The following is a 17,986-nucleotide window of genomic DNA, read 5'->3' on the forward strand; positions in this document are numbered from 1 at the left end:
TGTGGGATTTGTCCTGTGGGGTTCCATGAAGCTAGGTCCTGTCCCCTGAGGTATTCAATCTCTATGTAAAGGAAAAATCAGTCATGGTTTTGGAGTTGGCGATGATCAAGATTTTTATGACATCAAGCTCTATATTCTTTTATCCAAATTACCTGGTGATGCAGTAGAAGTCTTAAGCTAAGAGTAAACTTGAAACTGAATTATGACTAGACAGAAGTAATGCTGTTTGGGAAGAACAAGGTCTTGTAGGACATTGTGCTTCCCATACTTGATGGAGTTCAGCTTACCATTGCTAATTTGGTTAAGATAGCTCCCTACCTTGACTTGGTTTATCTAGCACATGGATCCATGCAACAGTGACCTGAATTAGACTATTGAAATGTATTCTACATGAGTCTGCCCTTAATATCAACTTGGAAACTCCTGTTGGTATAGGATGCTATTGGTTACTATTGGGAGCTATTTCAAACATTCTGCAGCCGCTCCATTGGTTACTTATTGGTTATGGGTTCAATTCAAGGCACTAGTTACACAAGACCTTCATGGCCTTGGACTGTCCTGTCTGCAAGATCCCCTCTTTTGCTATGTTTTGCCTATATAGCATCACTCATGTGAGCACAGCCACCCTACAGATGGGTAAGATTGATGGCTGTCTGTACATGAGTATTCTCTGTTGTGGCATTAGGGTTGCCAACCTCCAGGAAGTGAAGATCTCCCCAAATTACAACTGATCTCCAGGCTACAATCAGATCCCCTGGAGAAAATGGCAGCTTTGGATGGCGGGCTTGAGGACATTATGCCCTAGTAAGGTCAGGAAGGCTGTCAGAAGCATATTTTATAAAGGGAATTAAGCTGTACTATAATGGAATGGTTCAGAAAAGTGCTTTTCTAAAGGGGTCGAGTCTAGTCTATTCCACTGTTTACTGTATGTATCATCTTGCTCTTACAGCATTGCTTTCTACCTTTGTAACTTTTTCTGCATTGTTTCTAATCCTAGTCTCATTACATTGTTTAGTGGATGTCTCAAGTTATTTAACTGCATTGTTTCACAATGTGTGATCTGCCTTGAGTTTCAATGAGAAAGGCAGGCTAGTAAACAAATAGTTAGGACTCATGGGGGAGGATTACAATTTATGTCAGTGGATACACTTCTACATTGGAATGCTTTCCCTTGAGTCTTATCTGGTCTCTTACTTACTTTGGCAGAAGGCCACTACTTTTCTTTCAATTGAAGAATTCTATCTTTTAAAGCTATTTTTATACTTTGCTTTTAGTTTGAGGGTTGTTTTTATAGATACCCTTTTAAAATGCTGAATATTGTTTTATGCTGTTTTTATGCCCCAATGGATGCTTGGCTTGTTTTATGTCTGGTTTTAATATTGATAATTTTAATGATTTTGTTGTTGTATTATTTTTACTTTGTCAGTCATCTTTAACAGTTTCCTGGAGAGGTAGCACCTACATTTCTAAATAACTAAATAAATAAGAACCAAACTGTTGAGACCAATTGTAAGTGGTCAGCCCTGGCCTTCACCATATTTGTTGTACCTTTAATACAGGCCTGTGATATAAAATCACAGGACTCTTGGATTAATGCAGCTTGATCTGCATCAGGGGAAATTCCAAGCCAGCTGGGCAGAACACTGTGGAGACCCGCCCAGGAGACTGAATCACTTGTAGATTGACTCAGATACAATGCAAAAAACTGAGGTGATTGATTTACTGTCCTCTCAACAACTGGCATGAGATCATTACAATAGTGTGCTTTGCTGAGTCCCCCCATTCGGATATCCTGTCCCCATGAGTACATCCCCACCCTAAGATTGAGGATCAACCAACCTGCACCAATAAGTTTATTTTTCTCTGGGAACCTATATTTCTCATACCTAAATTCATCAACTTAGCTCCAGTGGCCTTCATTAGCAAACTGCCCCTTTTGTGAGGCAGCAGGAGAGACTTTGTATTTTCTTTCACACTCCTCAGCAGCAAGCAGCAAGGTATTCAACCTTTGTAATTCCCAGAGACTGACCTTTACGGTCTTTGTTTTGCTGGCTGAGGGGTGGGGGGCTCCTCTGCCTCAGGACATGTTTTGCCCTACTGGATCCAAGTGCTGCTCCCTTGGGGCCATTTCCCTAAGTCTCCCTCTGGCTGAAAATGCTGAACGTTTGAAGCTCTCTTCCTCCACGGACTTCTCTGCTCTCCGAGATTGGTAAATATACTTCTCCCCTCCCTCACACTATTCCAATTTCTGGCTAGCTTCTTAGAACTCTCTGTGTGTGTGTGTGTGTGTGTACCATTTTTAACTGCCTCTTGTGTGTATGTTGGTTTTTCCTGTTTAAATAAAAATACTCTTTGACCTTAAGAGCACCAAGTCTCCTCTGCTACCTGGGTGAAAGGACCCCGTAAATACTGGTGTAAATATCTTGTTGTTACCCCTCTTGCATAGCCTTCCTCCTTACCACTTTCCCCCACTTACTCACAAGGAGGCCTATTCAAGGTAACACTTTTAGCATGAGGAGGCCTAGGACAAATTTCTTCTTTGTCTCCTTCCCAGCCATGGCCCTGATTGAGACAGCAATAAGGTTTGTTGTTGCACAACTCTATATGACTTTGGATAGGGAATAGATTCTATCCAGATCTATCATTTAACTGTCATCATCCCACCACTCCCTTCCAAGATGAATGTCTCATAATCTGATATTTGAACTGTTAAAAACTTCCCTCCACTCTTCTCATCTCCCAGTGTCCAGAAGGTGCTATGACCTGCAATGTATTGAGGAAAAGAGGCAGAAGGGTACAGGCAATATAGGCTGCTTCATACAACATTTACATCTTATTTATTGCCTGAGCACCTCTGACAATTTATTGCCTGATAACACCTCTCTTTGTCTCTGAGCTGAGCAACCCCCCCCCCCCAAATTTGGTGTAGTGGTTAAGAGTGGTAGGACTCTAATCTGGAGAACCGGTTTTCATTCCTCCGCTTGAAGCCAGCTAGGTGGGTCAGTCACAGCTCTCTCAGAGCTCTCACAGCCCCACCCATCTCACAGGGTGATTGCTGTGTGGATAAAAATAACACACTTTGTAAACCGCTCTGAGTGGCATTAAGTTGTCCTAAAGGGAAGTATATAAATTGTTATTATTATTATGCCACATCTTGCCTTATTGTATCTTAAATATCCATGCAAATCCCTGACTCCTGCCTCAGCCCCCCTACTTAAGGATGTTCATCATAGCCTCTTTAGAGTCTTTGTGATATGACCCCTTTCTTTCAGGGTCTAGTCCAATCCCTTTCTTTCCATGCCATTTCCAAGCATCAAGGCATAATTCTCCAGCTGTAAGCTCTTTCTTTTTTACCCCTTTCAAATCTTCAGCTGCAGCCACCGGTAAAAAAATTTCCTGTCAATTTAGCTTGAAATGCTGGTGCCAAGCTGTTGTGGACTCTTTGGTTACCATGGCAACACAGTAGGCCCAGCAGTGACAGGTCTGTCTGAGCTGAACCAGAATGAGAAGGAAAATGGGCCTCAGCTAAACATTGGCCCTTCACCCTCAGCTATAAATAACAGCTCGGAGCAACAAGGGTCTACCTTCTGTGCCCCAGGCAGACACCTGTTTGTTCAGAAGGACAAGTGTGTTTATGCATCTATTGGCACTCCTCACAGAAGCCTCTTCAACAGAGCTTAACATAAGATAGGAATCTGTTTTCAGTGACAGGGCTCATATATAAAGTAATTGTAAGAGTGCCTCTGTGCAAGTGAAGAATGCATTTCATTCACCATTGAGCAATGATAGTCTAGTCCACATTGCACATACTGGGAAAGTGTTTTTAAGGTTAAAGACAGGCAAGTTTGAGACCTCTACATGTGTCAGTTTAGAAATTAAATACTGCTTTGTATCATGCTTAATTTCAATAGATCATGCAAGAGCCTATACTATATGGCCAGCCATCTAAAGACATAGAGAGGCCATCTGTCCTCTGGAACATCACTAGGAAAACATAGGCCGAATCCACACTTCCCTACCTTCCAGTTTAACTGCATATTTATTGCGCTGGATTCTATCCCGCAATGTCCCAGGCTGTGTTCACATTCCCTTTCTTACTGAGTCAGCGTCGCGCTATGCTTCGTTCACATCCCTGGGAGAAAAGCGGGATAAGGGGCGAGTCTAGATCTGCCATCGCCGATGACGACGTGACATTTTTAAAAAATTTAATGAGCGATTTCCAAGAGATCAATTTTCCACTGTATTGCAAATATGTTTGATTCATAGAAAACACCACGCTGCATCACACGCTCAGGCCATGCGAGACCAAGGTAGCATTTTCTGTTGGTCAGAGAGCCCCAGGAGAGCACAATGGGTCACTGAAAAAGACTGTGGACCTTGGTGGGACACAGGTGTTCGCATGGCCAATTACCACAGACGACTGTGTTACCACTCGACTATATTTATAGGATAGCGATTTTTCGCTATACCAATAATTTAATTTTTTAAAAAACCTCGAAAGAGTCAACTTTTGCAGCCACAGTCCGCTTATCAGAAATTACCTAGGCTGTCCTTTGGCAGTAAAACATTATTCACTGTAATAAAAATGCCCCCCCCCCGCCCTGATGCCTCCACGGGCTTTTTACAATGCCACTTCCCAAACCGCTTGGGAATTGAAACGGGATTGTGCAATAGCGCTAGGAAAGCACCCTTAAAAGAAAAAATAATAAACTGGACAAGGGTGCGGGCATGCCTTGGACAGAGTTGGGACCATAAGAATTGCTTGGCAAAGAGGGATGGTATTCCAGAAAAGCAAGAAACAAGGAAGTGGGGGTGGTTAAGGGGGGGGTGGTCTCTTCTATTTGTTCATATCCATGGAAAGAACCGTGCAAGAGAAGTGTTGGAAAGCATAACAAACTCGTCTGAGGCACAGCTCAACAGATGCGAAAGAATGGCGGGATTGAGGTGAGAGTATGTGAACAGCCCTCTAAGAAGCGCATAAATGGCAGGAAAATAGCAGCAAACTTGAGCCGTGTGGATTTGACTCTAGCCTGGCTTATACAGGGTTATAGCCAGCCTTCCTTAGTTTGGGGCTGCCACATTTCTCAGCGGGACTTTATATTACTGAATGGAAAAATCAGGTTACCTAATAACTGACAGAAGCTTCTACAGTCATATTGTCAAGCCATATGCATCTGTGTGAATTCAGTGTCTATGAATACAAACAGTATTTTTAATATTCCAAACCATTTTTCTACTTACAATAAACACTTTCTTAAACAAATAAGAACTTCCTTAAGTTACTTTTTAACTCCTTTAAGCATCTTGCCACATTTACAATGTTATTCACAACAGGTAACTTTTCTCAGGATAAAGTCTATCGACAAGTACATTTTTACCCCACCTTTCCTCCAAGGAGCTCACAGTGGTGTACAGTGTCCCCGTTTCTTCATTTAAGAGCCTAGCGATTATATTACATTACCCTTATGTTCCCCCTACTCATATCTGCACCAGTCCTATCGACCACACGTGCATGTGGAGTTCTGTGCTCAGAACTTAATTCCCAAGTGCACAGGGGTCTGATTTTGATTGGGCCCAAGGAGTGCAGAGATAGGAGGAATTAATCCTGCCCCCTCTCCATGCCATTTTCACAACCTGAAATGCCCCAGAAAAGCTATTTGCCCTAGTGGCAATTGGCAAACTTACCTGTACTGATGTGCTATTTCCCTGTTTACCCAACAGGGAAAATAACAGCTCCTAGGGCTATTTCAGGTCAGGACAATAGAAATAGGGGAGGCTTAAGTCCTTTCTCACTGTGTGCCTTAATTCTGATGTGTCCCCCACAAACCTGGGTATTAACTTCCAAACACAGAACTTTGAGAGCAGATTTGGTCAATATGCCCGGGGTGTACATGGGGGAAAAAGGACATACAAGGATAATGTAACATATACCTAGGCCCTTACAGAGCAATCTGGGGGTGGGGAGTGGGAAACGCGCAGGAGCTGATATGGCACTACATCTGGCAAATATACTGACATATCTCCAAGATGTGCTGGCAGAGCATCCTGATGGTGCTGGGGGAGGGGGGGATGGCAGAAACTACACCGGTCATGTCTCAAGGTCTCCTTGTTGACTCATCACTTGCAGAGATGCGACACAGAAATATGTGCTGTGATGGCCAACAACATGAATGTAATGCCTACTACAGCCATGTCTGTGGAGCCCCAACAGAGTATGTGGGTATGCTCTTCAGAGGGAACCCTGGCAACTTGAGCCCCTCCCCATGGGCATGAACCCACATACTCATGCCCCATGGGCATGAACCCACATACTCTGTTACTACAGACATGACTGTAGCAGGCATTACATTCATGTTGTTGGCCATCACAGCACATATTTCTGTGTTGCATCTCTGCATGTGATGAGTCAACAAGGAGACTTTGGGACACGACTGGTGTAGTTTCTGCCACTCTGCTCAGAGCCAAGCTACAAGTGACGCCTGACACAGGTTGGACACTTGTCAGCTTCCCTCAAGTTTTGATGGGAAATGTAGGCATCCTGGTCTTGCAGCTGTAATAGAGAGCCAAGCTGTAAAACCAGGACACCTACATTTCCCATCAAAACTTGAGGTAAGCTGACAAGTGTCCAACCTGTGTCAGGCATCACTTGTAGCTTGGCTCTCAGTCACTGGTTCCAGCCTTCTGTTTGTTTTTGAGTGGATGAGACTTGCTCCATACACCTGCCCAACTTCCTCCTCTCCCTCCCATCTTTGACATCAGCTTAGGGATTCCTAAGTGTGATCTCCACACTTCTGAGAGGGTGGGCTCTGTTCCAGGGATGCTCATGCTGGCATGGCTGTTGTTGGTCTCCATGGTGCCACTGGACATCTGTTTTGTTCATGATATAACATGATATAATAGTGATCCAGTGGCACATTGAAGACTGACTACGTATGTTGGTCCCCACTCCCTTCCCACATGCACACCATGTTGACTGCTGTGTGAGGCTTCCACGGGGAACAAGCTGGTGGAGAATCCAAGGGTGTGTGGCTGCTCTGGCACTGGTGCGTGAGGCAGTCTCTGGGTCCCACACTCTCCCACAGCACTGTTGGCATCTGATAAGCCATGCAGCTTGGGGTTGCAGGCATGCAAGGGGGCCATGGTAGACCAAGCTGCTGCCATGCATGCAGTATGGAAGGGGTTGTGAAAGAGGGTATCCCTTCCAAAATTATTGATCTGCAGGGAAGCCCTTCAGCTGGGCACAAAACAGCTCCAAGTTTTTAGTCTGGCACGAGCCTCTCCCTGTCTGCCACATGACTGCCCTTCTCCTGTGGGCCAGGGAGGGGGACACTCTCTCTGGGGGCTGTGCTGTTGCTGGGTCTTTCCTCCTTGTATGCTGGCTCTCTTTTGGGGGAGAAGTGGTATCAAATGTCAGTGGTTAGATCAGCTTGCTATATTGTCTGTGGCTTATGGTTAGTGTGTGTTGTTATTGCCCCTTGCAGAATGTTCATAGGGCATGGACCAGAGCACTTCTGTTGCACTGGCGGAGACTGCCCTCACTGCAGTGGTCCCCAGAATTGGGCTGCCCATTTTACAACAGCCTTGTGAGATATGTTAGATCAAAACTGCCTAGCTAAACAAGACAGGTAAGTGGGGTTTTAAATTCCTATTATTTTGGGAGGGCAGCAGCTTCTACTCTTCTATTTTGATGAGTGAAAGGAGAAAGATGATACCCTGGTTTCTCTTTGGATCATATAAATTTTTTACCTTTTATATTATCCTATTACAAAATCATTCCCATTCTTTAAATGTATGTTGTAATGTTTCAAATTAAAGATCCTAGTTTTTAAAACATTCTTAGGTGATGGGAATTGGTGCTCTAGGTAACGTGGCATGGGGTACACATTGCTTCCAGCTACGGCCCTGCACCCAAGCATTTTGAACAGACAGGAGGTCTTTAAACTCACTTCAGATTGTGAAAGGGGAAAAATGTTTTGACCTGCTAGGCATTTCTTGAGCATGAAGTATCACAGAATGAACACTGATAGGGAAAATTCCGGATGCTTTTTTCCTCTCATAAAGCCATAAGCTGATTTTTTCACACACAGCCTGAAAGCATGAGGGGTGGGGTATAAGTTGGATTGTCAACCATCAGGTGGGGCCTGGAGATTTCTCAGAATTATGATGGATCTCCAGGCTATAGAGATCAGTTCCCTGAAGAAAATGGGTGCTTTGAGGGTAGACTCTACGGCATTATACCCAGGGCTGGCGCATCCATGGATGCGGGTCCAGCAGCCGCCTCGAGCACTGAGGCGCTGGAGGGGGTGCAGGGGGTGAGGGTGCATACCGGAGAGCTGGTGGTGGCAGCACTGGTGGCTGAGTGGGAGGGCTGGGAAGCTGCCCATGCACTGCCCCGGCTGCCTGCCACACCTGGTCCACAGCTGCTGCGCCCGGCCAGGAGTGCGTGCTTGCAGAAGCAGCGCAGGGTAGTCTAAGCAGGCAGCCTCCAAGCCCTCCTGCTCAGTTGCCCCATGTTGCTGCCGCCACCTGCACACAACTATGGGACAGGTGCGGCAGGCGGCCAGGGCAGCGTGGGGCAACTGAGCGAGAGGGCTGGAAGACTACCTGCGCACTGTCCCAGCTGCCTGCCATGCCCATGAGGCCAGCTCGCAGCGGCATGCTGCGTGATGACATCACATGCAGTGATGTCATCATGCAGTCTGGGTGTGCACGCATGTGGGGGCGGCAACAGCCCTGAAGCTGCCCCCGGACTCAGGTGCCAGAAACTCTGTTACCAGCCCTAATTATACCCCACTGAGGTCCCTCTTCTGTGCCTTTAGTAAGGTGTATATAATTCACACTTTCCACATTCTCCCATTTTCCCTGCGCTTGCAAATCAGATCAAAACTAAGACTCACCTGCTGCGATGTATTGAAGATGCCTCCTGAGGGAGCAGTATTTCCAGCTGCCATCTTGGTCTATGACCTATGGTCCGTCATGCAATGTTTGGGGAAATATCAACCCTTTTCTTTCATTAGCAGGCACCCAGTAAGTCTGAGGCGTGGCATAACCTGTGAAGAGAGAATAAGATACGTTGACATTGAGAATAAGAATGTGTAGCTTCAGATGTGATGAATGAGAGCTAAAGGAAAGCAATAGCCACTGTTCAGAATCATGCGACACCCTTATGTAAGACACTGAGCAATAAATTAATTATAAGCACTCAGAAAAGTGACCTGGATATTGCAGTGGACAGTTCAACAACTTGCTTGGCTCCAGTTGCATCCAGCAAAGTATCAAGATGAAAAAGAAAGGGGTGAAGTGTAATAAGAATGACTGAACATCTGATAATGTCCTCTGCTGAGAGGCATATGCCTCCCTAATCACTATTCTCTTCAAGAAATGGGGGAAGGGGGAAACAGGAGTGAACACCTATTGGATAAGCTGCTAAAGAGAAGGCGTTGTGCGGGGTGGGGGGGAGTGGTTGGCTAGAGGGATGCATTTGGGAGTGAAGCAAAGTGAGAAGACACAACAGATGTTTGCAAATAATAAACAGGAAATGGAAGGGAAAGAAACAAAAGAGTTAAAAGGCAATCATTTATAGCTAATCAAGGAAGTGTGCCTGAGCAATCCCTCTTTCTGCATAATCCTACATAGCCACTGGGTCTCACTGAGAAGCAACATGCCTCCTAATGGCCTTCTTGAGATTTTCTATCTTCTCTTCAACATAGCTGGCCAAAGTAGATTGAGGATAGTATTGCTTCCTTACTGGATGCAAATCATGAGAGTTATTTTGAGTGCCACCTGGCTAGTTTTTTTGGTTTGGGTTTTTTTTTTTACCTCAGCTTCAAGAGTTAGTTTTCGGAATGTATTTGTGTTAGAATAGGGTATGCAAATTAAAGGAGGAAAGCTATTTTTTCTGGGAGAGATAAGAACTGAATATGAGAAGTGACAAAGTCTCCCATAGCAGTAAGGTTGTCAGTAACAAATGGAATATAGAACCAACTGTAGTTTCATGAGCAAAATGAAGAAATAATAGCATTAAATAACAACAAGATTTGAGTGCAGTAGCACATAAGAGACCAACAATATTTTCAGGCTTTCAAGAGTCAAAGCTCCCTTCTTCTTTAGTATCTGAAGAAGGGAGCTTTGACTCTTGAAAGCTTATACCCTGAAAATTTTGTTGGTTTATAAGGAGCCAATGGACTCAAATCCTGCCCTTCTGCTGCAGAATGACCACCTACCTGAACCATTAAATAAATAATCCCAATCCCAAATAACTGATCCAACTCCGAAAAGCAATGGCAGTTTCTAAAATACCTTGTGAAAAGCTCCCATGAAAACTTCAGTATACTGCAGCTACCAAAACACATTACAGACCCTAGTTGTAATGGTTTCTGGGTCCATTGATAAAGACTACCAGAATGCAGAATGGCTTAAAACAACTTTAAAGTAAAGAATAATGAAAACTGATTTAATTTAGGCCTTAGTTCAATTCCCAGCATTGCCAGTTTAAAGAATCATATAGTAGGCAATAAGAAATACCTTTACTTATGAGACATTGGAGAACAGTTGCCAGTCACAGGAGATAATACTGACCTTGACAGATGAAGAGTCTGATTCAGTTTAAGGCAAATTCATGTGGCTCCTTGCAGTGATAGTGAATCTGTCACTGCATTAAAAGGCAACTGCAATGGATAATAGCAATAAAAAACATACATCTTATTTCCAATTTTAATTTGCCTAGAAATTTAGTGGATTTTGTGATGCTTTGGTTGCTCTTAACGAACTATTTCCTCCAGACTAGTTCCAAGAGTAGTCCCATAAACTTTAATTGTGGTGCTTCAGAGGGAGCAGTTTATATACTGATAAATAACATAACTTGTTCATAACAAGAGCCCTGATGGATTAGACCAGTGGTCCATCTAGTCTTACATCTTGTTTCTCATAGTGACACCCCCCCCCCAAAAAAATTCCTTCTGAAGGCCTACAAATAGTGCTTAGAGGCTAAAGCTTCCCCGTTATTGCACTACAGGTGGTATTCAGAGATATAGTGCTACTGAACATGGAGGCTCCATTTAGATTTTGTGGCTAATAGTAATTGGACCTATCTTCCATGAATTTGTCTAACCACCTTTCAAAGCCATCTAAATTAGCAGCAATTATGACATCCCGTAGCAATGATTTTATAAGCTATTCATGCAATTGAGTAAATAAATACTCAAGTTCTGTCCTAAAGCTATTGTCCATCAATTTATTTTGGTGATCCTGAATGGTAGTATTAAGTGATAAAAGCTTTTAATTTTTTTTTTTTGCTTTCTCCACTCCAGACATAATTTTATAAACATCTATCATGTCCCTCCTTAATCAGTTTATTCAACCTTAATCAAAGGCCCCATCCTCTAAGCTTTCTTCATATGTAAAACTGAGCATTTTGGCTCAAATTTTCAGCACTTTTTCCAGCTCCACAGTATTTTTTTCAAGATGTGGTGGCCAAAACAGTATGCACTATTCCAAATGCATTTGTACTATGTATCTATTCAAGGACATTTACAATACAGGCCATTTTGTTTATGTATTTATTTGTCCTGATGTAGATCACTTTACACTTACTTAAGGGAATCTCGCTTGTCATTATTGCTGTCCACCCTCCAAGTTTGGAGAGCAGGTTAAACCTGTGGATTTTTTTCAGCTTTCTGAACAACCTGGTGTCATCTGCAGTCTTACCACTTTGGTCCTAATTCCTGATCATTCATAAACAAATTAAATGGTTAAGTGGCTGGTCGTAGTAACAAGCTGCATATTAGGTAAAAAGGTAAAGGTAGTCCCCTGTGCAAGCACCGAGTCATTACTGACCCTTGGGGGGACATCATATCACGACATTTTCTTGGCAGACTTTTTATGGGGTGGTTTGCCATTGTCTTCCCCAGTCATCTACACTTCACCTCCAGGAAACTGGGTACTAATTTTACCGACCTCAGAAGGATAGAAGGCTGAGTGAACCTTGAGCCGACTACTTGAACCCAGCTTCCACTGGGATTGAACTCAGATCGTGAGAAGAGCTTGGACTGCAGTACTGCAGCTTACCACTTTGTGCCACAGGGCTGGTGCATATTAGGTAACCACACAATTAATGAAATAAATGTCACTGTTAAGAAATCACATTGAAACAAAGGCAAAGGCGGAATTAACAAAATGTATATGGAATAACTTATTCCAGATAAAACAACACTATATAATATATGAAGACAATTGGTCTTCTTAGGAAATCAACATTTTCACACTCAAGTTTTTAAAGAATCCTCAGATGTCTGTAAACTAAACTGTCTACTTGTTAATTTTTCATTAATCAATAAGCCCTAGAACTCCATCTGTCACCTCTGTCTGATTCGATTCTTCAGATACCCTTTCCAAAATTAGCACTTCCAGTGTTAATTGCTCAGCATCTTTCACATAAAGACCAACACAAAGCATTCATTCAGCTTCTCTGCAGCCTTCCTTCAGCAAACCTTTTACTTCTCTGTCATCTAAAAGCACAACTGCCTCCCAGGCAGGCTTCCTGTTTCTGATGTATTTAAAGAAATTCTTATTGTTTGTGCTAATGTTTTCAGCAGTATGCTCCTCACATTTTCACTTGCCCTGTTGTCAAATTGCAGTTGTTTTGCCAGAGCCTATATGCCTTCTTATTCTCCTTATTTGGGTAAGACTTTCACTTTTGTAAAGGCAGTACATTCTATCATCTCATTCTTCTGTATGTGTGAACCAAACGTGATTTGTGGTACATAACTGAGTTTCATTTTACATGGATTTAAATAACACCCAAGCTTCCATGAAGAGATTTGACCCATTTTGCTCTCCCTTTCAGCTTCCTTTTGATTAATCTTCTAATTTTTTTTTTAGAAGATTCCTCTTCTGAAGTTGTGTGGCACTGGATTTTTTGAACTGAAGTGTAGTCTCCATAGACAGACATTTTTCCTGTGATGCTGTTATGGCCTATTCCATATGCTGAGGCAGCAAGCTTTGAGATTTAAATCTTACGCTCAAGCAGGTTTGTCAGACTCTAGAGATTTTCATCTGCCCTTGAACTTAATACCAACAAACCTAGTGGGATAAAGGAAAGTCAGGGATTCTGTAGGCAATAGGAAGCTCGTATATGAATACATGAAGCCACCTTATAACAAGTCAAATCATTGGTCCACCTAACACAGCACTGTCTGGGAGCAAGGCATCTGTGGCATCAATGTCAAATTATGTGTGATGCTGAGAGATCTGTGAATATGGATTTGCCCACCATTTTAAAGGGAAAGAGGCTCTCTGCAGAAGTCCAATTTGAATCAAGGCTACAGTATGAAAAGGGGTCTGACCCCACCCCTTCACTGACAACACACACACATTATTTTTGCCCTGGAAGGGGGTGAAACAGGCAAAGAGAGGATACTTGTATGCTTTCCTCTCCCAAAACTAATAGTCTGGGGCCAGTGAAACCACAAGGGGAAAGCCTCGGTCTGAATCAAGGCCACTGACTATTGCCCCTTTAAAAGGCTTAGTTGAACAGTTCATAAATTGCAACGTTTCTAGTACTGACTATAGGTACAGGTCTATCGCAGTCCAGCTTGATGGTACTTGAGAACCATTAACTGAAAATGCTGGGGATTGAACTTGGGAAGTTCTACATGTAAAGTATGAATGCTACCACTGAAGTATGGCCTCTCCTATCTTTGTATAAGGCTTAATTTGAGTCAAAACTGGATCCTGAAATTTAGTTTCAATGCCAGGGTTCATAATGGCTCTCAGTGTGTACTAATACTTGTACCTTACCACTAAGAGTCACACCAGACATGACAAGGAATCCATTATTATTTATTGAAAACATTTTAATCCTGCCTTTCCATCCACTTAGGGTCCTCAGACAGCAGTTAAAATATTTTTTAAAACTTAAGACAATCTGAACGAAAAAATAGAGGATCAGTAAGGGAACGCCAAATAAAACATGTGTTTATTCAGGCACCCAAATATTCCTATGTAAAGTGGAAGGTGAGAGCTGCTTTTTTTGTGCACAGGTGAGGGAAATTAACAACCTCCCCACCTTATTTCACTTTTCCTTTATGTGCTTCCCCACTAGCCCAGCTTGAATACCAAAGGTAAACCAAATTGGGAGGAAAAATAATTCAAGTGATGCAGAACAGGTACTACAGGGGAGTGGGCAGAGTATAGCCCCCATTATCTGCTCACTCTGTTTTGTGTACAAAAATACAGTCCCCACTCACTGTTTTCCATAGGAATGACTGGGCATGAAGAAATAAATACACATGTATGTCCAGATGATATCTAATTTGGCACTCTGAATCTCCTTTCCAATAAACTTTTGTATATTTCAGGCACCCTGATTCTAAACATTTATCCTGATTTGTCTACAGTACTACACACTTAATAATAATAATAATAATAATAATAATAATAATAATAATAATAATAATAATAGCACTTATAAACCACTATTCTAGATAGATTAGTGCCCCACTCAGAGTGGTAAGCTAATAGTGCAATCCTAAACAGTTACTCCAGTGTAAGTTCATTGGCTTCAATGGACTTAAATTAGAGCAACTCTACTTAAGATTGCACTGAGGGAGCTGGGGTTGAGAGGACTAGCTTACCAAAGGCCAACTACTGAGCTCATAGCAGTAATGGGATTTGAACCAGCAGAGTGCTGATACACAACCCAACTACTTCGCTCCTATGCTGCAGCAGCTCTGTTGCGGGATTTTGAGTCAGAGAACATGACTTGCAGGCATGATTGAGTCCCAGCATCTATCTTTTTAAGAAACTAATGGTTGTCCATGGGGGTCAATCATTCAAATTAGATAGCTTCTTTTTCAATGTGTATAGACTCTGAATGTATGTACTCTGACAGGGTATATGAAAATTAGACAAGATGAATCACTGACCTATTCCAGAATAGAATATGGATGGCTGACTGGCTAATTTCAGCTGCTGCTGTTTCAGAGGGTTAGCGTATTACACATCTTACCAAGGTTCTTCTGAATCCTTAGTCTAGTACTGGGCCAAATATGGAGGATGAGTTAGCTATATGTAGATTTTGTATATAATGTTCATCTTAGGCTTGCAAACTTTAGCCATCCCCTGCCTTCTCTATACTGGAAACAAGGTCTTTTCAGGCAGGACTTTTATATTTTTATCAGCTCTTTAATATGCACAAATTGTGCAGGTGAAGCATCTTCTATCACAGCTTCACCTGCTGAATGCCTGTTTCTCATGCAGCTGTTAAAGAGTCAGTGGGAATGATTGATAAGGACAGTAACCTCTTACAGTCCTGTGCTGTTAATGCTTTCTGTTAAACCTAGAGCAACTGGCTGCTGTTAATAGGTCAGATGGACCACCGGCCTAACATGTAATGCATTTCTTTTGACTATTTATAGTCATGAAGATCTTTCTCTCTAGCTGGTCTTTTAATGTTCATTTGTGCTGTTTACCATGTTTTATATTCAGAGAGTGGGTGCTTTGGGGCCCCATATTGTTTTTTTTGTTCTATATTTATACACTGCTCAGAGTCATACAGATATGGCTCATATCTGAAGCTTGTTGGCCATGTTGCAATAAACAAGGAAAAGCAAGAGGAAGAAGAGGAGGACAGATTTGATTAGAGACAAATGTCGCTCCCAAATGATAGGCTTTTGGCGCCAAAGAAAGACCAGGAGACAGAGACTGAATGCTGTGTCCTGAGTGGGCAGGATTCAAAATTCTACACAGTTCTTTCCCAAAGTGCATGCCCAAAGGCCAGATCCTTGCAGAGGTAGTTACCCTGGGGTAAAATGTAGCACCAAGAATAATGCAGGAAAGGTGAGACTGAACTAGAGGCATGATTTGTATATAAAAGCACATACAAGAGCTTCTATGCCAGGGGCACTGCAGCATATGCACATTGACTGGCATTTATGGTTAACTTCTATCAGCAGAACTGGAGCTCGCGCCCACTTGAAAACCACACTCTCTGACCTGAAAATGGTGGTTTCTAATCCCATATGCACAGCTTGTACTCAGTGGTGGGGGAAAGGTACTCTACATGTGTTCAGAGAAACTCTCTTCTGTATCCCTTCCTGGGTTCTGCAACTGCCACTGAGAACAGGGTTCAGAGCTGAAATAAAACCTTTAAGAGCACCAAAAGGGTGCTGCCGATTCCCTGTACAGGGATTTGCACAGGCGAGATTGACTGGTACCTGACATGCTCAAGAGCTTGCATATTTTATATTTGAGACACTTCTGGCATTTCTTGGGGGTATGCCAAGTCTACAGTAGCTGATGTGTTGGGGGTGGGTGAGGAATGCATACCTCACACACACTCACACATATTTACACACAGTGGCCTGTCCTGAAATGGTCATTTTGTTCTCTCTCATGCTTATAAAATGACTCACAAAGCATGCAGATATCCTGCAGTCTCCTCCGTTGCCCTGACAGATGCCTGGGGTGCCCTTTCTTTCAGGAAAGGTTTAACACTGTGCTGACTGAAAGCTCTAAAACTCATGACACACAATAGAGGAGAAGGAAATCCCATCAACAGAGGTCCTGCCATGAGATTCACGGCTCTGCTCCCTTGGGAGTGTCTCCAGATTGCACCTGGCAATGTCAGGGATGTGGAGATGCTGGACCTGGATAGGATGAAAGCAGGAGTGGGGGTGGGGAAGAAGCTATACCGTACCTCGCAGCTGCTGAGAGGGACAGCTGCTTGCCTTCAGCCAGGGGTCCCCGGGATACACAGTGCTGCCACTTGCTTCTTGCCTTCTTGCCTGCGGCTGGAGATCACTCAACATGTGTCCATTTCTCTGCTAGCAGCTCAGGTAGGGCGACTGTATCAGACACCTCCTCCTCCTCTTCTCCTCCTCCTCCTCTTCAGTGCAGCAGCTTCCTGCTCCTCCTGCAGGCAGCCATCCGCCGCTACTGGCTCTGCTCAGAGAGGAGCTGCACATTGGCTGCTCTTGCCCCCTTATTTAAAATTCTATGTGGCGAGCAGTGAGGCTGAGTCACATACTGCCTTTTGCTGGAACAGGCAGCGACTGCAAGTGGCTATTCTGGGACTTAGGCTGTAAAGAAGCAAGTAGCCTCTCTTAGTACACCTCCCCTAGCACCTTCACACCCATTGCAGGGGAACTAACCCTGCTGGCACCTCAGGGTCAGGCAATACACTGGTAACAGGCACAAGCACATTTAACACTTGAGCACAGCTGCCCATTGCCTCATCACACACTACCTTATGCTGCATCCTTTGTACAAATAATGTAGTGGTTTTATTGTGGCAAGCATTAATTCTGAAGAAAGGCTGCAGAGAAGGAGCAGAAATGTTTTGGGTTATTAATATTGGAACCAGTATTTGCAGTTGTACATTACGATTTGGATGTTTTTATTATTTAAAATCTATGTTTGCTGAAAGCATGACATGGACAAGGTACTCATTTTAAAAAATCTTTGTCCCCTAATGGATACAGATAAGAGTCCTGCTCTAACCTCCCAAATTAGACCTGTTTATGTGACCTTCAGCCATTTGTTTCAAAAGTGTTTTAATATGAACGACAGGAGCATCTGTTGATGTCCTATAATAACTCCTAAAGAAAAACTTGGACATGGAGACTGAGAATTTGTATTCTAGAGAGAACAGACTAGCTTGAGGAAGAGATCAATATTTCAAATGATGAAAAGAAATTTTTTCTCAACTCTGTTTAATATCACTTTCTCTTCTTGGCCTTTCCTTTTTTTTTTTTTTTTTTTTTATAAATTTTTTTATTTTTCATAACTACAAAACACTACACCAGACTATCACAAGGAAAGGGAAGAGGGAAGGGACAAAGGGGAGTGGAAAAAGAAAAAGGGGGGGGAATGAACTACAAACACTAAACACTACACTTCAATGTTTCCCTTCATACTGTCATAATACAAAAATAGCTCCATAGAATAATGATGGAGTGGTTAATCATACAGAGAATAAACATTTCAA

The 17,986-nt window shown here is 42.9% G+C and overlaps 1 protein-coding gene across 1 annotated transcript in view; it reads right to left on the minus strand.

The window, feature by feature from the left end:
- Positions 1 to 16,760, minus strand: part of SLC4A3 (solute carrier family 4 member 3) — a 56,739-nt gene extending 39,979 nt beyond the window's left edge. The window contains exons 1-2 of the mRNA XM_054971101.1: positions 16,697 to 16,760; positions 8,898 to 9,050 (exon numbers count right to left, since the gene is read on the minus strand). Coding sequence (XP_054827076.1) covers positions 8,898 to 8,951 — 54 coding nt within the window. The 5' untranslated portion in view covers positions 8,952 to 9,050; positions 16,697 to 16,760. The remainder of the gene's footprint in view (positions 1 to 8,897; positions 9,051 to 16,696) is intronic.
- Between the last annotated feature and the right edge of the window lie 1,226 nt (positions 16,761 to 17,986).

The sequence above is a fragment of the Eublepharis macularius genome, chromosome 2, assembly GCF_028583425.1.
Source record: "Eublepharis macularius isolate TG4126 chromosome 2, MPM_Emac_v1.0, whole genome shotgun sequence".
Lineage (NCBI taxonomy): Eukaryota > Metazoa > Chordata > Lepidosauria > Squamata > Eublepharidae > Eublepharis > Eublepharis macularius.